Here is a 24,977-nt window from a genome sequence, read left to right as displayed (position 1 = left end):
AGCTGTTTCTATCTTCCCTGTTACCTTAAGGATTACTCTGTGCCTCTTAGTGCCTCCTCAAAGCTCTTCTGAAATTCTGATTCAGTTTATTCTATTCTCCACTTGTCCTGCAAAAGCAGATAACCACATCTCATGAAGAATATGAATAAAGTAAGAGCAAGTAAGTGAATAATGAGGGCCTGAGTACTTAAGTGATATCTGATTATTTTCTTTTTTATTTTTAACCTTCAAAAGGTTTTTTAAGAGATTTTTTTTTGATGTGGACCATTTTTAAAGTCTTTATTGAATTTGCTACAATACTGTTTCTGTTTCATGCTTTGGTTTTTTTGGCTGCAAGTCATGTGGGATCTTAGTTCCCCGAGCATGGATTAAACCCGCACCCCTTGCATTGGAAAGCAGTCTTAACCCATGGACCTCCAAGGAAGTCCCTCAAAAGGTTTTAAAATGACATAGCTCCATCCCATAACTGTAGCAGTTACAGATGTAACCTTTGGAGTGGGTAGATATTATTCAAACTCCAACTCTGCCATTCAATAGATAAGTGACATTCAGTCATTTATCCAACATTCTGTATCTCCATTTTCTCACTTATAAAGTGGGTATGATAGTAACAGTTTCTGTTTTTTTGTAGAGTTAAAAAAAAACTGTAGTATTGTAGTATTTGTAGTATTGGTTTTTTGTAGGTTTTTTTGTAGTATTATATGAGAATATAATTATAATACACCTCTCCCAGTGATTTGCACTTGGAGTAACTGCTCAAACATCGTGAGCTATTAATATTTTACTTTGGAAGCAAGAGTCTAAGACAAACAGAGAAAGTGTTATTATCCATCTGGTCGCAAGGCAGCAGCAGAGACTCAAGTCACTTGAGGTCACAAAGTCACAAAGGAGAACCAGACAGAAACAGGGATGCAAATGCTCCAACTTCTCGGTCCATGCCCTCTCCACCATGTGGTGCTGCCTATCTGTTAGAGGATACCTTTCTGCAGAACTGCATCACCTCAAGCATCATTTCATGACGCCCATCAGAGTCCTGTTCATCCGGATCAAGTCCGTGCACTCCAGGCTCTGCTACCGGCTCCCACTGTGTTCCCTGGTGACTCAGAGGTCCCCTATTTTTATTAAAGCCTGAATAATCCCCACCGATGCCTGGTACACAGCATCATCCCAGTGGGAGCATGTGTAACAGTACATCTCCAGAGTGACGGAGGCAGTTATGTAACCGAATAATTGGGACTCTCATCCTGCACATATGTGAAAGCAATACGCCAAACACTTCCTCTTCCTCCGAGGCAGGTGAACATCCCGAATGTTGGACAGAAGAGAGCAGACAGCCAGGCGCCTCCCACCTCATGCCTGATTCACTGCAGCCCTGAGGTTTGGGCTTGACCTCAACTCTCCTTTCAGAGCAAAGGACCTCACACCTGAGCACAAAGATAAAGATTAACGAGGTCAAGTCTCTAGTTGCTTACTTCTGGGTCTGATAAAGATAGGCACTGGGATTGTGCAGCTTAGAAAGACTCAAGCCTTGGGACCAAATTATTAAATTTGCATCCCAGCGAGGCTCCTGGAAGAATAGATGACCTTGAGATGTTCAACCTCCCAGACCTGCCATTTCTTTACCTGCAAAAGGAAAAGTCTAATAGTTATCTATCAAGAATTGGGGAACAGCTGAATGAAGTCATGTTCATAGAGTGCAGGGGTTAAGAGCCACAGCTTGGAGTCCAAATGCCCTGAGTTCAAAGCCCAACCTCTATTTGTGAAACCTTGGGCACCTGACTTTACCTTCCTGTGCCTCCGTTTCCTTAGCTATAAAGCGGGCATAAAAAAGTACCTGCTTTGTTGAGCCATGGTGTGATTAAAAGACTTTCAGTATGTTTGAAATGCTAAGTACAGTGCCCAGTTCAAGACAAGGACTCAGCCTGTGTTAATTATCATTCTGTGTTAAGAGCCTGGCACAAAACATATAAACAATGTTTGTTAGTTCCTTTGGTACTCTTTTCTTTTTCCTTTTATAAACTCAGAAATTTATTTCTCCCAGTGGAGGACAGGAAGTCCAAGACCAAGATGCTGGCAGATTCAGTGTCTGTGAGGAGGACCCACGTCCTGGTTCATAGGCTTCTCACTACATCCTCACATGGCAGAAGGCACAGGGACATCTCTGGGATCTCTTTTATAGACCTTAATCTCATTCATGAAGGTTCCAACCTCATGACCTAAACACCTCCCAAAGGCCCCACCTCCGAATACTATCACTTTGAGGGTTAAGATTTCAAAATATGAATTTTGAGGGCACATAAACTCTTGGTACTGTTTTCATGTAGCCAGTTCCTAAATGGTTTGGGAAGGGAAATCAGAATACAAAAAGTTGAAAAGGATTATTCATTTGCTTTATCTTGCAACTCAGATACAATGCAAATGAAAGTATTAGGTGCTCAGTCATGTCCAACTCTTTGTGACCTCATGGACTGTGGCCCACCAGACTCCTCTGTCCATGGAATTCTCCAGGCAAGAATACTGGAGTGGGTAGCCATTCCCTTCTCCAGGGAATCTTCCCAACCCAGAGACTGAACCCAGGTCTCCCACATTGCAGGCAGGTTCCTTACTGTCTGAGCCACCAAGGAAGCCCCTCAGATACAATCAGTTCAGTTCGGTTGCTGTCGTGTCCAACTCTTTGTGACCCCATGGACTGCAGCACACTAGGCTTCCCTGTCCATCACCAACCCCCAGAGCTTGCTCAAACTCATATCCGTCGAGTTGGTGATGCCATCCAGCCATCTTATCCTCTTTTGTTCCCTTCTCCTCCTGCCTTCAATCTTTCCCAGCATCAGGATCTTTTCTGATGAGTCAGTTCTTTGCATCAGGTGGCCAAAGTATTGGAGCTTCAGCTTCAGCATCAGTCTTCCCAATGAATATTCAGGAATTTCCTTTAGTACTTGACTGGTTTGATCTCTTTGCAGTCCAAGGGACTCTCAAGAGTCTTTTCCAAAACCACAATAATACCACAGATACCACCACCTACCAGGTGATTGTTGTAAACACTTTGAAGATTCTTGTTGAGCTCTTTTTAGCCTTAGAATATTTCTCTCTACGAACATGCCTGCAAATTATTGTGTTAAAAGACATTTGGAATAATTCCTCTCTGTGTGGTTATACCTGTAGGTTTGTTTGTTTGTTTGAGCTTTTTTTTTTTTTGTCATTTTAAAAAATTTTATATAGTTTGAGCTTTTAAAAATTCCATCCAGTTTCATAATTAAGTAAAATATTTCCATGATTCAAAAGTCAGGTTTATAAAACAAGATACAATTTTTAAAGTTTAAATGTATCCCTATTCCTTCACCCCATCTTCCTCATCTCATTGTAATGATTTTTTTTTTGCACTTCAACTTTTAATAAATAAAGAAATATATATATATGTGGAAAGAGAGAGATATACGGATACCCCTTTCCTTAGATCGGTAATGGCAAACTATGCGTGTATTTCTCCTCCTTAGATACCAACCCATCAAAGTACATATAGAGAAATAGTCTTCGTTTCTTTTTATAGCTGTATATAAGTTTATTCAACCAAAATGAGCACTTGGATTGTTTCCAGCTTTTGCTATTAGAAATTCTGCTGAAAGAATAACCTTGCACCTCTGCCTTTTCATATTTTTGACATCCACTGAGACTTGCACATAAGACAAAGAAAAGAACTAGCTGAATTTTTTTAAGCCCTTGAATTCAGGGCATCTAACCATGTGTTTAATGGTGCAACATATTGTTCATTTCAACAGTTAAAGACTTGAAATAATGACATTACCAAAAGCCCTCATAAATATGGTTTGTTAGATTTTTTAGAAAGGACACTGTCCTCTTTCCAATGAAAAGAAATGCTACGATGGGAGAGAAGTTGGGGAAGCGTGGATACATGTAAATGTATGGCAGAGTCCCTTTGCTGTTCACCTGAAACTATCAAAACAGTGTTAATCAGCTGTACCCCAACACAAAAGATAAAGTTTTTAAGAAAGAGTAACAATTTTTAAAAATTAAAAACCAAACAGGATTTTAGGAGAAGAGGGAACTAATAGGTATTAAATACCTGCTGCTGCTGCTGCTGCTAAGTCGCTTTAGTCATGTCCGACTCTGTGCGACCCCAGAGACGGCAGCCCACCAGGCTCCCCCGTCCCTGGGATTCTCCAGGCAAGAGTACTGGAGTGGGTGCCATTGCCTTCTCCATTAAAGGTATTAATACATGTATATTCCTTAGGAAAGTTCCTGGCACCATCTAATGAGCACAGCCTACGTGTTAGCTGGTTTTACTACTGTAATTTATTTCTTGGGTCAAGAAATATTAATGGAACACCAGCCCTGTGCCAGGAACGTTGCTCTATGGTAAGGATGTGATATTGAACTGGGAAAGAACCCTGACCTCAAAGCACCTGCAGCGCACAGTGGGGGAAAGAAACAGTGACAAAATCCTAGGTGCCCCAGTGCCAGGAAGGGGAGGTACACAGCCCTGTAAAATCTGCTCATCTTCTGATCTCCTGGTGTCAGGCAAAAGGCCTCCCAAAACGTTCAGCTTGGGCTCTATTTCATCTGCGGAGGGTTCCAGAGAAACCCTGTCCACCTCCCACAAACGTGTGTCTGAACCCGTTCCTTCCCTTCTGTCCCCTGAACCGCAGCTGGAGTACACAGCCCGCCTGGACTTCCTGTGGCGAGTCCAGGCCAAAGAGGAGATCAACGAGATGAAGGAGCTGAGGGAGCACAATGAGAACATGCTGCGGAACATCCTGCCCAGCCACGTGGCCCGCCACTTCCTGGAGAAGGATCGGGACAATGAGGTGAGCCCAGGCTCGTCCGGCCCCCGAGGACAGGCAGCCGTGGGAGGGCTGCGGTGGACACACTGATCCAAAGTGCTCAGAGGGCCACTGAGCATGGAGACCAGGCCCACTCCCCAGCACTCTGAGACATGCGTGTGGCCTCCCCAGCTTCTGGTACCTCATCTGTAAGATGCATGTAATAAGTTCACTAGCGCAAGACTGAGTTGGGATTTTAAAGTTTTACATAGGTGTGTGTATATATATATATAGAAATCCAACAATTCCACTTTGGGGTTATGTAACCAACAGGATTGAAAGTAGGGTCACAGGAAGACAGCTGCAAATTCACATTCATAGCAACATTATTTATAATAGCGGAATTTGGGGATCATCCAAGACTCCATCAAAAGGTAAATGGACAAGGGAAATGGGGTCTGTACGTAGAGTGGAATGTTGTGTGAATACATATAGTGGAATGTTGTTCAGTCTTTGGAAGGAAGTAGATTCTGACACATGCTGCAACATGGATGAAGCCTGAAGATACTACAGCAAGTGAAGTAAGCCTTAGCCATTGACTACAAAAGGGCAGCCTTGTTTGAGCAAAGCAAACTAAACCTTCCTGTTGTCTGAGTCACAACAAACACTCAAAAAACATTTCTCAGGCACAGACTGTGCAATAAACATCTAAAAGGCCCTGGGCTGCTTCTGGGGGATTGTCTAGACAAGGGCTTGCCATCATGTAGCTTATATTCAAGTGGGGGCAGAGAGGCAGCAGCCCAGTACAGAAGCACACTGTGACGGCACTGCGCTGATGGGTGGACAATGTTACCTGCTAGTAGCAGCTGGCAAGGGCAGGTGTGATCAGGGCAGATGCCCACACCTGACCTGCGGCTGAGTGATTGGAAGGCCCAAGTCATCCTGAGAGACTGGGGAGGAGGCAGGACGGTTCAGGAAAGAGAGAACAGCACAAGCAGGGACAAGGTAAGGATGAGCTTGGGGTGCCCACGGAACAGGAAGGCTGGGCTAAGGGATTGTCTTGGTTCCCCAAGGCTGTTATAATAAATACTGCATGACTTAAAGCAACAGAAATGTATTCTCTCACAGTTCTGGCAGCCAGAAATCTGAAATCAGTGCAGTAACATGACCATGCCCTCTCTGAAGTCTCTAGGAAGAATTCTTCCTCCTCTTCCAGCTTCTGGTGGCCTCAAGCACTCCTTGGCTTGTGGCCGCATCAGTCTAATCTCTGCCTTAGTCACATGACCTTCCCCCTCCTTGTAAGGGCATGTGTCCTCTTTTCATATGAGGATACCAGTCGTTAGATTTAGGACTCTCCCTCTCCAGTATGACCTCATCTTAGCTTAGTCACATTTGCAAAGACCTCGTTTCCAAATAAGGGCTCATTCTGAGGTTGTGGAAAGAAAGAAAGGGAAAGGGAAAGTCTCTCAGTCATGTCTGACTCTTTGCAACCCCATGGACTATACAGTCCCTGGAATTCTCCAGGCCAGAATACTGGAGTGGGTAGCCTTTCCCTTCTCCAGGGGATCTTCCCAACCCAGGGATCGAACCTAGGTCTCCCACACTGCAGGCAGGTTCTTTACCAGATAAGCCACATGGGAAGCCCAGGTTGTGCAGGGGACATGAATTTGGAACACTACCCATTCCAAGGATTAAGAGTGATGAGTGACGTGAGAAGATCCGGGACCAGGGCCTGGTAGTTGGGTCTTATGGAGTATGGTAGGGTTCAGGGCACCCTTTTGAGTGCTGTATGAGCCTTTGGAAAGTGTGTTACCTAATCTGACCAAATGCTAATAGAAGGTGGATAAGAGAGTCACAAAACCAGAAACTAGTTAGGAGAGCCTAAAATAGCCCAGGAAAGGGTCTGATGGGGAGGCCTAAGATGTCACAGTGAGATAGAAGTGGATGAATCCCAGGTACCTTTACAGATTAGAATCAACAGGACTTGATAATGGAGTGGATGTGAAAGGTAAGAAATGGAAAAAAAAAAAAAAAAAACCAAAAATCAAGCCATTTGGTTCACCCTCTAACCACCTAGAAAAAAGTAACTCAAGAGGGAAATAAAAGATGCCTTTAAAGACCTGAAGGATTATCACATGAGAGGGACTGACCTTGCTCTGTGAGACTCCAGAGGGCAGACCCAGGGCCCTGGACACCCTCAGGAGATATCTCTGTATTCAGCACTATGTAGAGCCCTATGGTGATGCAGCCATCAGGCTGAGAGACCCACAGGAGCAGGGACAACATCAGCCTTGGGCACCACCGATCCTTGGGCCCTGGTGCCCTTACCCTATGGTCTTGCTCATTAAAGGTTTGTGGATGAACTAGAATGGTGAGTTCCTTTGCTGAAACTTTTTAAGTGGCGAGGAGAAAGTCCTTGCCAAGGACACTACAAAGGCAAGGGCAGTTGTCTGGGAGACTGGACCAAGACAACCCTTCCACTAGAGAGTTTCAAACTGAGTCAAACAGGGGATGAAAAACTCATAGAACAAAGATCACAGACTGGCTGATTCTGAGACAAATCTGACCAGCGAGCCAGTGGGCTGGGACAGTGGTCAGTTGGTTGTTTTGCTTTTTTGTTTTAATTGGTAGATTCGATGCCTTTAGACATGGAATGGACTCTCCAATTTATCCATCTCTACCCTGACACTTATGTTACCTGCTGGACCTCTGAAAACATTTGGGGTTGTGACCCCTGCCTTAGGATAGAGTTAGGAGAGACCTACAAGGTCCATTTCCCATCCGAGCCTCTGCAAAAGGCCAGTGGGAGAGAAACCAAGAGCATGAGTCATCTGCTGCTTGAATAATCAGCTCTTGATGAACTCACGCCCTTGAGAGTCTGTTGGATGCAGATTAAGGCACCAAACACCCTCAACAGATGGAGTTCTCTGGAATTGGGTTCAAGCCTGGTTTCCTTAGAGCTCCCTAAGGTCAGGGACTTTGTTGCAAGAGCTTCTTGAGGAAGCCAAGAAAGGGAAATGTTGCTGAGCATCAACCGAGACCACCGGAAGGAACAGATGGAACGCTGGAGCCCTCGGAGGGAAGACCCACAAAGAAATGAAAGGAAAGCCACCTGTCAATCAAGACACCAAAACAAGGAAGTATTTGGAACCAGTGGGGAAGAACAAGAATGCACTGGCTGACTTCATCCTGAAAGAAAGGAAACCAACCAGAGATGCCCAGACACCAGGTCATCAGCGATTATTCGAGCCAAACCCCCACTGAGCAAAATAAAGGTCAGGCTCAGCCGTCATCACATGGATAAGACATTCTCAATAGAAAGTCTTGTCAAGTTCATTTGTGGTTTTATAAATATTTAAACAGTTTGCACTTGGCTAGGCTTAAACAGAGAAAGTTTTCGCTTTGCCTGGAGGACTTCACATTATGATGCCGTATCATTTACTGAACTCCTTCTGTGTGCCAGGTACTGAGACAGGCAATTGATGAAAATGATCTTTCATTCTATTCACAACCTGAAGAGGAGGGTTCTGTGACCCCCACAGTAGTGATGAAGAAACTGGGGCTCAGAGAGGTCCATGGTGTGCCTCTGTTGACTTCAGCAAAGCCACGACTCTGCTCCAGCCTCTCGGATTTCTTTCATCTGTGCCATGTTACCCCTTACTGTGCTGCTGCCGTGGTGCCCCAGGAGTTTGTCAAGATGAGGGAGTGTGTACGTGTGTGTGATGGTTATAGAAGATGTCTATGTGGCATGATTTATATTGTGTAGGTATCTGGAAAGATTGGGATGCATGTCTGGAAATATGAACGTATGTGTGGAAGAACTTGGTGTGTGTGTGTGTGTGTGTGCGTGGGCATGTGTGTTTGTGCAGGAGACACAGGCAGAGTGGTGTAACATGCGAAGGGGTGACAGAGACAGGACAGCTATAGCCTGCAAGAATTCCCGATTTCATGCTCTGTTTCCATAAGAGGCATTTTTAGCTCCTTCTCTTGCTACAAATCTGACTGTGATACAAACCTGTGAATATCTGCTTGGGGACATTTGTGACTTTGGGTCCCAGCTTTCAGAGGCAAGGGCAGTGCTCACAGATATGGGCAACAAGGCAATAAGAATGATTCTCCCCATTTCATCGATGAAGAAACTGAGGCTCAGAGAAGTAAAGGAATTCGCCAAGGTCACAGCTAGTGTGTAGTGAGCTGGAATTCAAGCCCAGGTGTGCACAACCTCCAAGCCAAATGCTGTGCTTTTTCTCCTGCACTTTGCTGTTAGGCTGTGAGTGGCAGAGACGGGGGAGCAGTGACAAGGAATGACGCAAGCCACCCAAGCCTAGGGCAGTTGACAGAGCCTTGCCCTTGGGAACATCCTGTCCGAGTCTGTTCCAGCTGTGTCACCCACGCAGAGGTCCTGGCAGCTTCTGCTATTCTGCTTGACTTTCGGCTTAGAATAGCACTGAGCACGCAGGCAGGGACTCTCTTGCCGATCAGGCCAGCTGGGCTGGGTCAGCAGTCTCAGGCAGGCGCTCACTGAGTCCCAGGAAACCTGCTCGCTCATCCTGGCTCTGTTAGAACTTCTGAAAGGACAGTGACAAGGGCAGTTGTCTCAGGTGCCAGACAGCCCGTGCCGCACAAATGCCGCCTCTGCCCCGAGCTAGCTGTGTGACCCAGGGCAGCTTATGCAACCTCTCTGAATCCATTCTGTCATCCAGCTGAGGAGGAAATAATACCAACCTTGCTGAACTAGTGTGAGAATTAAATTGGGTAAGAAGAACGCATGAAGTGCCCAGTGTGGCCGGCTGTAAGTGGGGCTCAGCATAGAAGAGCCGTTTGGTATATTTGAAAATCTGATGCCTGAACTTCAGTCCTGGCTCCTCCTCTCACGACTCTGTGACCATGAATAATGCCCAACCTCTCTAGAGCTCATTTTCCGCATCTCCACAGTAACAGTATCCCCCAACTTTACGTTACAACATTTGCATGAGTTATTACGCATAAAGGGCTTAAGTGGTGCCTGGCACATTTTACAAGCCCTCTGATTCTTGCTGTTGTTAATTCTGAAAATATGAGTCATGATTACTTTCTTCCACTCCCAGCCCCACCTCCCACCTATTCACTCCGTCATTCATTCCCCAAGGATTTCTTGAGGGTCATCCATGTGCCACATGTTATTCTAGATCCTGGGGTTCAAACAAAGAAGACAAAGTCCTGCCTGATATGAGGCACGAGTTTTTCTGGGAAAACAGACATTAAAACGAATGAATATGTAACATAGTTATATATTAGTGTTAATGTTCTATGAGGGTGGACGAATCTGAGTTAGAGAATTGTTGTTGTTGTTGTTTAGTCACTAAGTAATGTCTGACCCTTTGCAATCCCCTGGACTATAGCCTGCCAAGCCCCTCTGTCCATGGGATTGTCCAGGCAAGAATACTGGAGTAGGCTGCCGTTTCTTCCTCCAGGGGATCTCCCACCCCAGAAATCAAACCCACGTCTCCTAAATTGGCAGGGAGATTCTTTACCACTGAGCCACCTCAGTATCCCCCAGTAAGAGAAAAGCACGTGTGAAAAGGGGGCGTTTACACTGGAGGGTCCTGGAAGTCCTCTCTGAGCACATAGCATTTAAGCTGAGACCTGAGGGTACATACAAGGCCAGGAGGTATCAGACACTGTTTCTCCCCTGCAGAGAGGTGACTTCACTTAGTATAAGACACGCAGGGCTTTGAATCAGACAGGCCTGGGCCAGTGAAAAACCAGACCTGGTTCCCTGGGCAAAATCTTCATTTTGGCTTCCGGGTAAGGGGCAGAGGGTGGAGCATGCAGGCGCTCGAATCCTCTGCAAAGCCCAAACCTATACATCCAGCCAGAGGAGGGTGACAGTGAAACAATAATGGGCTTTCTGTACTCATCAATCCCTCTGCAGTGTACAGTGTTTTTATCTTTTCAGAACTCAAAATAGAAAGAAACAGATGGCACACTCAGCGCAGTCGATTGGAGCGAGTCAAGTGACAGGATGTCTCTAAAGGTGTGGACAGGTGTGGGCAGGGGTCTGGAGCTCTCCCATGAGCCCCTCCAAGCACCCGATCCCCTTCTCCCTGTTCGCTTGGAAAGGGAGGGGGCAACCTGCATGGGTCATGGCAGTGACCTCGCAAGCCCTCTGACACCCAGCTGAGGGTAATCAACTGGGGACGCTGGGCCGGAGATCCAGGAGCCGGGGAAGGAGAATGAGGTCAGTATATTATTATTCCTTTGGTTCCCTCCCTTGGGATCCATCTGAGGCTGCCTACGTCCCCCACAGCTCCTCCCAAGGCCACTGCTGGGCTGCCTCCGATGTCAAATCAACATCCTTGTCTCTGGCTCTTCTCATCCCTTTGAGCCCAGGAGGATGGCAGCTCAACTGCCACAGCTTGACTGCCATGAGCCCTGTTTTCGTGAGGGATTTCTTAGGGGAACCTTGTACTTGACCCTCATCTTCCTAGTTAAGCCCTTTGTAAATTGTTGTCCTTTAATTGCTAAGTCATGTTCGACTCTTTGCGACCCCCTGGACTGTAGCCCGCCAGGCTCCTCTGTCCATGGGATTCTCCAGGCAAGATTACTGGAGTGGGTTGCCATGCCCACCTCCAGGGGATTTTCCCAACCCAGGGGTTGAACCCACATCTCCTGCATTGGTAGGAGGGTTGTTTACTATTCACCTGGGAAGCCGTTTGTAAATTACCCTCCTTGAATTATCTTAATTTGAATGCGCCCTTTCTTTTCTGTTGCATCCCTAGTTGAAGCCACAGGGACAAAGAAGTGGGTAAAGCCTCATAGGGTCAATAGTCTTGGGAACTGGTACCATCCCAGGCCCGAAGGGTTAATGGATAAAGCAGTTCCTGGGACCATCGAGAGTTGCAGCACTAGGAGAGGGCATCTTGACAGGAGCCGGGCCACCGGGAGAAGGCAGCCACTGCCGACCGTGGAGCAGAGGATCAAGGATGTCACACAGAGCATCTCGGGGAAGCCAGGGCAGCAGCAGAGCAGACATGAGCGTCTCCTCTACCCCCGAGGGACCTGAAGCGGGGAACTGGTCTCCCTGGCCGAGGCCACAGGACTACATCTGTAGGCTCATCGTCTCCTCTCTTCACGTGTTCCCAACTTGGCCCACTGAGGAAAGAGCTTCCTGTGACACCTTCCACCCTCTGGGGCAGTGCTACGGAGGGGGTCTCATCATCACCTAGCCCATCTTACCCTCCCTAGTGGACGTGACTGGGGAGACCAGAGTCATTGGACTGCTGTGCTAACGGTTCATGAGTCCCTCAGTCTGTCTTATTTCCTCTGGGACCTGTTTGTGCCCAAGACAAAGAAGTTCTGTCCTTCCCCTTGGCCAGCCCAGTAGTGCAGAACCCCTTGCTACCCGCTAGGATCACAGAATGTGACTGTGTTTGGAGATGGGGTCTTTAAAGGGAGAGGGTAGGGTTCTCATCTACTGTGCCTGGTGTCTTTATAAGAGGAGGAAATTAGGGCACAGACACACATGTAACAGACCTCTTGTGAAGACCCCGGGAGAAGAAGCCATCTGTAAGCCAATAGAGAGCAGCCTCAGAATGAACCAACCCAGCCAACACCTTGACCTTAAGCTTCTAGCCTCCAGCACTGTGAGAAGGTAAACTTCTGTAGTTTAAGCCACTGGGGCTGTAGCACTTTGTTACAGCAGCTTGAGCAAACTAATGCAACAGGTAATTGAGCAAACAGAGATTTTCTTTCTCTCCGAATCGCAGCCATTCAGAGGATGCGGTTCCGTAGGTTTGCTTATGCAGGTTCTCCGACCCATAAAGCAGTCAGGCTTCTCCGCCGGTATCGCTCCATTGTTCAAGGCCAAGGTGAATGACCCAGCCTCAGAAAGCTGTGTACCATGGCTATGCAACTTGGCTACCATCTGCACTGCCCCCCAATCCAACCCAATCCAGCTGGTCACCAACCACCTCTGCACTTTTGAATGAAGGTTAGCAAAACCATCCATTCAGATGTACCCACTCTGAAAGCTCAAGTCAACTGATCATGAATCAGGGACAACCTCTTTCTCAGACCAAGGGCGTAAAAGGTAGAGAAGGCAAGTTCAGGTGTGCTGAGTGGGAAAGACCCTGGACGTCTTTAACTCTGGCTCTTCTGCTGCCAGCTGCATGATCCCAATGTCTTAAGTCATCCATGTCTCATTTTCCTTATCTGTATAATGGGTATAAAAACTGTACCTACTTCTCACAGGACTAGTGCAAGAATTAAAGCATCGGATTCTATCCGGAAGTGCTTTGTAAAGCTTTAACATTTCCTACACAGGCAACCCACTCCAGTGTTCTTGCCTGGAGAATCCCAGGGACGGGGGAGCCTGGTGGGCTGTCTATGGGGTCGCACAGAGTCGGACACGACTGAAGTGACTCCTGGAGATTGGGAAGATCTCCTGGAGAAGGAAATGGCAATCCACTCCAGTATTCTTGCTTGGAAAAATCCCATGGACGGAGGAGCCTGGTACAGTCCATGGGGCCGCAAAGAGTCAGACACAACTGAGCGACTTCACTTTCACTTTAGACCCTGTATAGGGCATGTATGACATTGCAGGCATCCAAAAACTACTAACTGGATGATTTGAACACGTTGAGATGAATGGCGTGGAGTCCCTGCCCTTGCGGAGTCCACAGGTAAAGGAAGAGAGGGACATTAAGACGATGCACAAGGCAAGGACTCTGGTGTATAGTGACCCGGGTGCCCGCGCGGCCCGAGTCAGCCTCCCACCCCTATCGGTGAATCCGGGAAGTTTTGCAGGAAGATATGATACCTAGGTGGGTAGTGAAGGCAGAAAACTAGAGTTAGCCTGGTTAGGGAGGCTCATTGCAGGGAAGGAAGGACATATTCTATCAAAGGACAGACAGTAAAAATGAAAGCATTGAAGAGGATGTGTCTTTGGCTTCTTCCAGAAGCATTCCTTAAGACAAGGGTTCGCGTGCAAGTAAGTATCTTGTTTGGAGGTTGTCCCAGGAAACCCACCCAGGTAGACGGGAGAGGAAGAAGGAAGGTAGGGAAAGGACCGGAATCCAATCTTGAGGCGTTGTCAGCCTGGTTAGCTCTGTGGGTGGCTGGAGCTGAATCTCACCGGAGAACCTGGGAAGTGGCGTAGAAAGCGCGCCTCAACGTTCTGCGGCCCAAATGGTGAGGGCGAGGAGGACTCCATCCGGAATCTGTTAAGAGCAGCTTCTTGCTGGGGGCAGGGAGTGGAGGGGGCGGGCATTAGTTTCCTGGAGATTTTAGCCTACAGCTCACATGGGCAGAGTGCCCTCTAGTGGCCAGAGAAAAACTCCATGCAAAGAAACTCAAGGGCTGGCTGACTGCAGAACCTGGGAAGAGAGAATGCGGGCCAGGCGCCTACTGCATCCGCTGTCGTGGGCATACAGGAGTACAGATGCTTCGCTGTTTCTGGAACACAAGGTCCAACACAGGGAACTGCAGCCCATGAAGCGGAAGAGATAGGCGGAGGCGAGGGCAGGAATATGTGAATATAGGTCATGCTCCTGTGTTTCAACTTTGTCCTGAGGGCAGTTGGAGGGTTTTAAGAATGGGAAGGGCATGGTCAGTATTGTATCTTTGAAATATCACTCTGGTTGCCATATGGAAGATGCCTTTGAATGAGATAAGACCAGTTCTGGACCCAGGAGGAGGTTCTCATTTTAATTAACAGTCAAGGAAGGGACTTCCACAGTGGTCCAATGGTTAAGACTTTGCCTTCCATTGCAGAAGTTGTGGGTTCAATCCCTGGTCAGGGAACTAAGGTCCCACATGCCGCACAGTGCAGGCAAAACAAACAAACAACACCTTATAGCTCGGACCGTATTAAAAAAAAATCTTTTAAAAAAAGTGTTAAAAAATAGTCAAGGAGGAAAACAGGAAGGACCTGTTTTCCTTTCTATAGAAAGGAATAGTGAGAGGATTAGAAAAAATATGTTGGAGGCAAAAAGAAACCCACCTGGACTTGGCAATTTATTGGATCTGAATATGATGGGAAGAAAAGGTCAAGGATGACTCTGAGGGTCTCTAACTTTGACGACTTGTCCATGCTGGTGCCACCAACCAAGTCAGAGGATGAAGAAACAGGAGCAGGTGTAGGTAGGGAGGACATGCAGTCAGGTGCAGCACTTATAATTTGAGGAGTGTGAAGGCGACCCAGCATGAAACAGAGAAGCCTGAAGCCCAAGGAGAACTGACTTGGATATGGGATTCTAGAGACTCACACGCGAATGTTGGTGAAAGGTTGAGAGTGAACAAGATGGCCCAGGTGAGTATGGAAACTGTGAACCCTGTAGGGGGTCAAGGACAGAACCGTAACAACAATCACCAACATTGAAGATAGTAGATAAGCTCCCCCCACCCCCCTGAAAAAAAATCCTTGAAGGGGCCAGACACAAGGAAAATAGATGTGATATAACTAGCACAGAGAAGTCGAGAGACCTATGAACTTGGGTGTGATCATCACACCAGTTCCCAGGGATGCCCAGGAAGCCTTGGACAGAGATTGGTATAATGATGTCCTCATTTTGGCTGGCAATCTGACCTTCCCTAGATTCATTTCATGTGAATGGACATAGGCACTAGAGGCAGCTAGTCTGAGAAGTTAGGGTGGAGATGGTTAGTTACAAGTGTCTTCAGTGTCCAGAGCACCTTGCAGTTTTTCTTATCGGAGGCACTTAGAGAAAGTGGAGGGGGAGAGGAGAAAGAAAGAAGAAAAAAGAAGGGATCGCTATACGAGGACGAAGTTGAAGAAGTGAGAGGGGTATCCAGAGATGAGGAAGAAGCAGTGATATTCAGCAGGAGAAGGGAAGATGCATTGTCTGGAGCTGAAGCCGAAGAGATGAAAATACAATGAAAGAGATGATTGTATGAGTAAGGAAAGTGAGAGCCTCAGTGTTTTCAATAGCATATCAGATAAGACCATCTACTGAGAAGAATCAAGTGGAGAGTAAAGGTAAGGAGAGCGATTAGAGCTGAGAAGGGCCACTGAGAATAGCAGTAAAGGAAGCTGACCAAGGGCAAAGTGAGGTGCAGGCAGAAATCTGGGCCCAGCTGAGGCTGGAGACCATGGATTTACAAATTTTCTTTTTCTCATCATAGTTTTTTTTTTTAATCCTCATACAGGCTATTAGTACAATGTATTTTTACCATAGCATGCAAAAATTATTTATTTTTTAAAATTTATTTTAATTGGAAGGTAATTACAATATTGTGCTAGCTCTTTGCCATACGTCAACACGAATCAGCCATAGCTTTGCCATTTAAAATTATCAATTGGTCTTAGAATAACATTAAAATGTTTTGGAAACAAATTCAACACAAAAAGCAAAAAAAAAAAAAAAGAAGATTGTGAATGTTTAATCATTAAAATCAGTTTTTTAGTAAGCATTTGTCATTCATGCCCATTTACATGGCATATTATATCATCATACTCATTTTATGTCAATTTTTAGGCTTCAGTTAAGCTCAAGTCAGCGAAATTGACCATGAGTTTTCAATGGTCCCAGCCCTCTTGGTGACAATGCTGTGGTGAGATGGTGTCAGGGTCCCGCTCTCTGTCCTCTCTGGGCACCTGTGCATGGCTGCAGGTGCGCATACATAGGGAGCATCACCGCAGAACTTCACCTCTGAGGACTGTTTCTGCTTCCTTCTGTGTGTCTCTCTGTCCAGGAGCTGTATTCTCAATCCTATGACGCCGTCGGGGTGATGTTTGCCTCCATCCCGGGGTTTGCAGACTTTTACTCTCAGACCGAAATGAACAACCAAGGAGTGGAGTGCCTCCGCCTACTGAATGAGATCATTGCTGACTTCGATGAGGTAAATGGGAGCCTCAGAAACTTACAGTCGCAAATAAGCATCCTTGCTGTCGTAGCATTGTGCTGTTCCTCGTAACCAATGTCTGCACTTACAGGATTCCAGACTGCGTTATAGGCACAGACATGTGTCAGCTAATTTCATTATCACATGAGATAAAGGCGGTTGTTTCTCCTGGAGGACCAGGAATGTGAGCTTCAGTGAGGCTAGGAATTTAATCCAGTGTCACGCGACCAGCAAATGGCAAAACCAGGACTTGACTGGAGGCCAGCACTACAAGGCCCTGACATCACAGAGACGGGGCCGTTTCCCCATCTGCTCAAACTGCCAAAGATAAAACCATCAATTAGCATTTGATCACAGACCTCCACAAAATATACACACACCCCAGATGGTACTTTCTTCTTCCAGTTTCCAGGAATGGAGGAAACACTCATGCTGCACTTTATTTACATTAATGGGCTTTGCAGGAGGGGGTCTTTTCCTCCTTGCCACCCCCCAGCTTGATATAGGACATCCATGTCCATCCACATGCCTAAACCCGAGATGGGAAGTTTCTGAGTAATTGAAAAGATGTCAGGGAAGAAGCCAAGCAAAATTGTGGGTTTAGCTGAAGTCCAGCCTCCTCAGCCTGATCCCCCAGGGAGCTCAGGGCTTTAAATTAAGGTCCACCTTGAGGCAAGGGTTTTATCCACCTGTCTAGGTCAGCCATTGGCCATGGGCCACCCCAGTGGGGGTGTGTGATCTTCCAGGCATTGCCAAGAAGAGGGCTCTCAGGGCTATTCCCCAAAATTGGTGTAATAGTGCACTGTTAGCAGCCAGCCCTGAGAGTACTCAGGAGAATGAGCCCATAAGAGAGCTGAGCTGGTATCAACAGCATCTACCCCATACCCCTAAACAAAGCTCTCTCCCTTAATCCCCACCATCCATCTAGAATGTCCTGTGCAGTCCTGCTTCTTAATAGCTTGGATACGCCCTGCACCATCTCACCAGCAAAGTGGCCCTTGTCCTGCTTTAGGCCATATTGTTTCTCATCTGAATGACTACAGTCACCTTATCATTCACACAGATGCATCTGACTATCAGCAACCACCAAAAGCAAGAGTATTTCATCACGTTCCTTTGAAGCCTAAAATCCCTTGGTGGCTCCTCTTTGCCGGTCTTCCCAATAAACAGAGGTGGAAGACAGCATCTCTGTTGGTAGAGATGGAGGATTGAGGAGGAAAGCTGGAAAGACTAAGAGAAGGAATTGGTCCTTCTAAGGGGTTTTAGCTCAGGAGCAGCAGGAGGAAGAAGGAGATTTGAAGAGAAGGTGAAAGAGAAGAAAGAGGAGAAGCTGAGATGAGAGAGTGGAAGAAAAAGAAGAGGGGGAAAGGTGAGGAAGAAGAGAAGCCACAGAGGAGAAGGAAGAAAGAAGAGAATGTAGTCAACAGGAAGGAAAAATAAGACTCCCTGGCTTGCCAACCATCAGGCACCATCAGCCTTCCTTGCATGGGTCCTTGGATCATCTGGAATTTTTTTTTCACGGAATAACTTATTTATTTGTGTTATAGCCTATATGCTATAACAAGAAATTATTAATGTGACAAATATATAATGAACTTCTGCAAGGCAACAAAAATGAAGTGCAGTAGATAGGTGGACAAAGTACATGGTGTTTATAACAGTAATTGGAAAGTTTGGAGATTTGTCAGATTGCATATAGACTCTGCTTGGATGAAGAAGATAATATATTGTTATCTAAAGGATATAGAAAGCAGTGAAGATACACATTGGAGAGACCAGCCTCATCTCCTAGAGAGAAATGTGAACCTTGAGGATCCTAAAACTAAAGATAATATTTTACCATTATTACCAACAGTGCAAGTCAGATTGCCTTCTTTCTTGGGTCCAAAGAGACCCTCTAGATTCTGCCTTGATTGAGCTCCAGCCAGATAACCCTTCAGTAACTGGGTTGCTCTTCTTGCTGATGTAATTGCCACAGGAACCTGGCTCAGAGGAATGCGGAATGTTACCTGGAGCACACGCTCCAGGACTGGGTTTGTGATAACCCAATGGCAGGACTTCTCATCCCCAGCCTCTGCCTCATCAAAGGCCAAAGAGTTCCTCACAGCTCGGTGCTCCTCACAGAGAACTGATAAAGGCACTGATAAGGAACCCCATTGTGGCTCCCGATACTCTTAGCTGCATAGTGGATATGAAATGAAAATGAAGCAGCGAAGCCTCCTAATCAACTTCTGAAGAGGGGACGCCTGGACCAGAAATTGGCCTTAAGCCAAATGGTTCCGAGGGTTTCTCAGGTGGCTCTAGTGGTAAAGAACCTGCCTACCAATGCAGGAGACATAAGAGACACGGGTTCAATCCCTGGATCAGGAAGATCCCCTGGAGGAGGGTATGGCAACCCACTCCAGTATTCTTGCCTGGAGAATCCCAGGGAGAGAGGAACCTGGCAGGTTACAGTACATTGGGTCACAAAGAGTTGGACACGACTGAAGCAACTTAGCAGGCATGCATGCAAGTAGTTCCTAAGAGAAGAGAGGAAGGAAGCTCCCGCTCCTGCAGGAATCTGGGGAAATGCAATTGTAAGGAGGCAGAGGGAGGGAGGTGGGCAACCAAAAACATGCCAAAATCTCCGAGCTAAAATATTAATAGTCAAAAGGCTGCTAAGAGACCAAGCCTGCTCAGTGGCATCTGAGGATAAACGTCAGACATTAAACGGGGCTGAGAACAGACACCGCTCCAGCTACTTTCTGCCCTGGGCACAGTTTGCAGGATCTCAGAATAGTGACTTAACTTTAGCTCAAGAAGTGAAGTTACTGCAATACAGTAACCAAGTATAAGGGTATCCCTGGTGGCTCAGTGGTAAAGAATCCACCTGCAGTGCAGGAGACACGGGTTTGATCCCTGGGTCAGGAAGATCCCCTGGAGGAGGGCATGGCAACCCACTCCAGTATCCTTGCCTGGAGAATCCCATGGACAGAGGAGCCTGATGGGCTACAGTCCCTGGGGTCGCATATGACTTGGCAACTAAACAGCAGTAACAAACCAGGTACAGACTAATGGTGCCTTAGACCAGGTGCCGACAGGAAGTGCTAAGATTTTAAATACATGCTGACAGTAAAGCCAAAAGGAGGTGTTGATCAATTTTGGAATATTTGCCCTTTATTCTTAAATCTAATAAGATAGATTTGTTTCTTTCAGAGACTCATTGGAACTAATCTAGTCCTTAGAGTATCTGGTCACACCCGTCTGGGCACCTAACACTTAGCATGTGATCAATAAACATATGTTGATGGCCTGGATGTTTGACTCCGAGAGAGGAAAGTGGTTACCCCAAGGATGCTAACCCAGCCTGAGGTGGTCCCCACGGTGCGCCAGGGGTCTGTTTCCAGGAGCCCCAGGCTGCTGGAAGCACGGGGACCAGGACTGACACTGTTGTCTGGGTCTGTTTCAGCTGCTCGGTGAAGACCGGTTTCAAGACATTGAAAAGATTAAGACCATTGGTAGTACCTACATGGCCGTGTCAGGCCTGTCACCTGAAAAGCAGGTAACGGAATGCTCTGGACTCGACCACACCCTCCGGCAGGGACCTCACTGTGGTCATGTCGCTGAAGGTGGGAGAGTGGTGGGCTGTCCGCGCCAGGAGACTTGGTGACTGGTAGGGAGAAACTCTGATAAGTGGACCTTCCAGGTGTGTGATGTATTTGTTTCCCATGTAAGCAGGATCCACCGGGTGAAACGATGCTTCTTTATGGTTGAGAAGCCTTTAGGCTTCACTCTGAGACTCACTGTTCACTTGATGTGCAAAATCAGGACCAAGAAATACCGATTATGACTCAGTTGCAGGTGTTGCTAAACCCCTGATCCTAGCCTGTTTTCTTCCTCTAATTTTTGTTTTCCCCTCCAAAAGTAATGATAATAATAGCTCCAGTGTTTAAAAATTGCAAGTCAGACTTTAAAACATTTTTTAGGAATTTGTTTTTTGGCTGCACTGGGTCTTCGCTGCAGCACGCGGGCTTTCTCTCCTTGTGTGGGTGGGGGCTTCTCATTATGGTGGCTTTTCTTCTTGTGGAGCTCGGGCTCGAGGGCACGTGGGCTCAGTAGTCGTGGCTCCCAGGCTCCAGTATTAATAGTTTCACTCTTTTGAGAGGTGATTGTGTGCCAGGCACTAGTGTCAAGTGGGAAAACCAACATCTACCCCCCAAGGTTAGTGGATGAATTTACCTGGGATAGAGTCATGCTCCCCGCACAAAGCCCTGCCCCTGGTAGGTCCTCAGTAAATGCTTTCTGGATATGGACGTGAACTACCAGGGACAGGAATCCTCATCCCTTATCATCCTTATTTGCTCACTTTCCAACTAAAAACCTAGAAGTGTTGCAAGACTACCTGAGAAGAAACCCTTGATGGTCACTGGGTACGTGTGTGCCTCAGTCTACTGCAGGGATCCCCAGAGACATCCTCCAGGCCAAATCCAGCCCACCACCTGTGTTCATAGATAAAGTTTTATTGGAACACAGCCACACGCATTCATTTCTATTTTGTCTGTGGCTCCTTTCTGGCCAAAATGGCAGTGTTGGGTAGTCATGACAAAGACCACATGGCCCACAAAACCTAAAATACTTTCTATCTGGCTCTTTACTGATTGCAAACCTCTGCTGTAGAGAGACACAGAATTTCTTTCACATATACACTGTCATTCGGTCCCCAGGAGGTGAGCAGGCCAACTTGTTTATCCCCACTCTATAGAAGAGGAAACTGAGGCTCAGAAAGCAAATGTCTATGTGAGTGCTTAAAGGAGAGAAACACGGCTCCTAGATTGGAAATATCATACATATGAACATAGGCGGGTACACACACACACACACACACACACACACCTGTGAGCAGCATCAGCCTGAACAGACAAGGGTAAGGGTAGGGAATGGAATCTGAGAGTCACACATACGACACTCTCTGGAGCAAATCTCCTGGCACCCTGTGATTCTGGACACTGATGGCTGCGCAGCTCACAACCTGTACTTGCCTTGAAGGGGGGTGTGGGTGGAGTTAGGTTAGGACACAGACCAGACCCCTGCAGCAGAAATGATCCTGTTTGCCCCTTCAGTGACGTCTTCTCTCGCGTTTGCTGCAGCAATGCGAGGATAAGTGGGGGCATTTGTGCGCCCTGGCCGACTTCTCCCTCGCCCTGACTGAAAGCATCCAGGAGATCAACAAGCATTCCTTCAACAATTTCGAGCTCCGGATTGGTGAGTAGCAGCTGGAAGGCTGGCTGGCCTCACTCCATTGAGCCCTCCTATGCCCTGGGCACCAAGCCAGAGGCACTTTTTCCCGCAAGAATACAGCAGAACCAGTGTGACCTGGCCAAGGACAGGCCCATCTGGGCTTCTTCTTGCTCAAGATGCTGGAAGCAGGGGAAGGATTCTGGCCTGTGTGCAGAAATACCAAGAATTTGATAGACCACAGCTCCTCCTTCCTCCAACTTATCTGGAATCCCACCCATGCAAGGCCTTGGGTAGAGAGAAAGCTGACTGTCAATCATTTCCCTCTGTCTCACCTGATGCTAGGGGTCAACGCATTGCCCTGTGGTTCTTCTGGGTATTTGCCTTGAGCCAAAAGCCAAGATTCTGTTCCTGAGGATGTCAGATGCTGAACTGAGCCAGGGACAGGCAGATAGCATTAGAGTTCTTCACTCAGCCACACAGCCCAGCATCTTTTGGGCTTTGGGACACCCTTGTGCAAAACAACAACACAATACTCACAGTGATGTGATAATAGTCATTTACAATTTGTATAACTTGTTAATTTTTTCAGCATCTCTACTAAGCCTGGGGGGCAGCAGGGAGTGGGCGGGTGCTCCTAAAGCACAGCCTAAAAGTGAACATGTTAGTCTCTCAGTCGTGTCCGACTCTTTGCGCCCCATGGACTGTAGCCCACCAGGCTCCTCTGTCCATGGGATTCTCCAGGCAAGAATACTGGAGTGGGTTGCCATGCCCTTCTCCAGATGATCTTCCCAACCCAGGGATCGAACCTGGGTCTCCTGCATTGCAGGCAGATTTACTATCTGAGCCACCTGGGAAGCCCAATCTGAAAGCCCCTGCTTAGTCCCATTCACACTGTATAGATGGGTAAACTCAGGCCCAGAGAAGGGGAGCAGCTAGCCTCAAATCGCACAGCCAAATGGTCCTCCAGCAGCCGCTCCAGGATTTCCTTACTGAGATCAGTGACCTTCTGGGGGCCAGTGTGCAATCTAAAAACAAATGTTCTTGTAGTCCTCGTGTCTGAGATACCCTCTGGCTGGTGTGCCATTTTACTTTCTTGGTTCTGCTTTAGTAGCTTTCAAGTATAAAAGGTCGAGTAATAGCCATGCCTGACTTGTCAGATCCAAGGACTCCCTTTGTTCACTGGAATAAAGCAGTGATATTTTATGTTTTGATCGATGGATGGGATGTTCAGCGCTTGTTTCCACATCTTTCAAGGGCCCTACACGTCCTTTCTGAAATCACTGAATACATGATCGAACCAGAAATAAAAAGAACTATAACCCTGAGCAAAGGCTCTGTAATTTCAGGAGATGTTGCTGAGATTAAGGCCAACCTGTACTTTACCCTGGAGGCATAGTTTGGAATTTGGAAAATTATGTTCCCAATGGGATTGGGCACCTCAGTTTGTGTTTCGGGTCTGCTGTAACCAGCTCTATGACTTGGGCAAGTCTTTTTAATCCTCTGAGACTGCCCTGCTCTGGCGGTCCAGTGGATAAGACTCCATACTTCCACTGCAGGGGGCACAGGTTCAATCCCCTGTCAGGGAACTAAGATTCCAAATGCCTCGAGGTGTGTCCCAAAATTAGAAAACAAAAACAAAACTCTCTGAGAGTCAGCTTTATCCTGTATAAACTGGGTTTTATATTGTTACCTCATAGTAGTAAGATGAGATAAAAATAGGTGGCCCAGTGGTAGACTCTGCCTCCCAATGAAGGAGCCACAGAAGATGTGGGTTTGATCCTGGGTCAGGAAGATCCCCTTGAGGAGGGCATGGCAACCCACTCCAGTATTCTTGCCTGGAGTATCCCATGGACAGAGGAGCCTGGTGGGCTACAGTCCATGGGGTCGCAGGGTCGGACATGGCTGAGCACACACATGCACACACACGCTCCCGGGCGGAGGCAGCTCCCTCCGAGACTTCCCTCTTCTCTCATCTCTTGCTCCTTTGCTTCCCTCACAGGCATCAGCCACGGCTCAGTGGTAGCCGGTGTCATCGGCGCTAAGAAACCACAGTACGACATTTGGGGCAAAACCGTGAACCTGGCGAGTCGGATGGACAGCACAGGGGTCAGCGGCAGGATCCAGGTCCCGGAGGAGACCTACCTCATCCTGAAGGACCAGGGCTTTGCCTTTGACTACCGAGGGGAGATCTATGTGAAGGGCATCAGCGAACAGGAAGGGAAAATCAAAACGTACTTTCTCCTGGGAAGAGTCCAGCCCAACCCCTTCATCCTGCCCCCCAGGAGACTGCCCGGGCAGTACTCCTTGGCCGCAGTCGTCCTGGGCCTCGTCCAGTCTCTCAACAGGCAGAGGCAGAAGCAGCTGCTGAACGAGAACAACAACACGGGCATTATCAAGGGCCACTACAACCGGCGGACTTTGCTGACACCCAGCGGGCCCGAGCCGGGAGCCCCAGCCGAAGGCGCCGACAAGTCCGAGTTGCCATAAACGCATTTTCTTTGTGTTTCTTTTTTTGTATTTCTTTTATATATAAAATAAATATACTAATAAAAAGGTTTAATTTTTTTTAGAACAAGGATGGTTTTGTTGGTCTCTGGATGCTCTAGATCGAGGACACGATCTGAGTTTCTCTGCCGTCACAGACATTTCTTCATCGTCTCTTACGTACATGGTTTATTGGAAAGTGAATATAAGTAAGACCTTGTCCTTGACCTTCAGAGGCTCACAATGGACTGTGAAAAGAGAGACCTGTAAACAGAGACTCAGTACAGTGGGATCCGCATAAAGAGCTGCTGCTTATACAGCGCCTGTCATAGTGCCTGGTACATGATAATTTTAATGGATAATATTCCTATAAACCAATACATAATACTCTGCTTTCAGAGTATTTAGGGGCTTCCCTGGTGGCACTGAAAAGTGAAAGTGAGGTGAAAGTGAAAGCTGCTCAGTCATGTCGGACTCTTCGTGATGCCATGGACTGTACAGTCCATGGAATTCTCCAGGCCAGAATACTGGAGTGGGTAGCCTTTCCCTTCCCCAGGGGATCTTCCCAATCCAGGGATCAAACCCAAGTCTCCTGCATTGTAGGCAGATTCTTTACCAGCTGAGCTACCAGGGAAGCCCAAGAATACTGGAGTG

At 47.2% G+C, this 24,977-nt stretch overlaps 1 protein-coding gene across 6 annotated transcripts in view; it reads left to right on the top strand.

Annotated features, from left to right (window-relative positions):
- ADCY8 (adenylate cyclase 8) overlaps nucleotides 1-24,392 on the top strand; it is a 227,919-nt gene extending 203,527 nt beyond the window's left edge. For 4 of the 6 annotated variants that reach the window (XM_086335569.1, XM_086335572.1, XM_086335571.1 and 1 more), the window contains 5 exons: nucleotides 4,665-4,823; nucleotides 16,473-16,619; nucleotides 20,071-20,163; nucleotides 21,749-21,863; nucleotides 23,839-24,392. In XM_086335569.1, the coding sequence (XP_086191695.1) occupies nucleotides 4,665-4,823; nucleotides 16,473-16,619; nucleotides 20,071-20,163; nucleotides 21,749-21,863; nucleotides 23,839-24,326 (1,002 nt within the window). In that variant the 3' untranslated portion in view covers nucleotides 24,327-24,392. Of the gene's footprint in view, nucleotides 1-4,664; nucleotides 4,824-16,472; nucleotides 16,620-20,070; nucleotides 20,164-21,748; nucleotides 21,864-23,838 lie in introns of those variants that run through there. The other 2 variants (XR_015140304.1, XR_015140305.1) reach the window with 2 other exon arrangements.
- Nucleotides 24,393-24,977: the final 585 nt, after the last annotated feature.

The sequence above is a fragment of the Bos grunniens genome, chromosome 14 (genome assembly GCF_055505025.1).
Source record: "Bos grunniens cultivar Pamir isolate PY7600 chromosome 14, Bosgru_T2T1.0, whole genome shotgun sequence".
Taxonomy (NCBI): Eukaryota; Metazoa; Chordata; class Mammalia; order Artiodactyla; family Bovidae; genus Bos; species Bos grunniens.
Note: the sequence above shows the minus strand (reverse complement) of the source record. Positions and strands in the feature narration are given on the sequence as shown.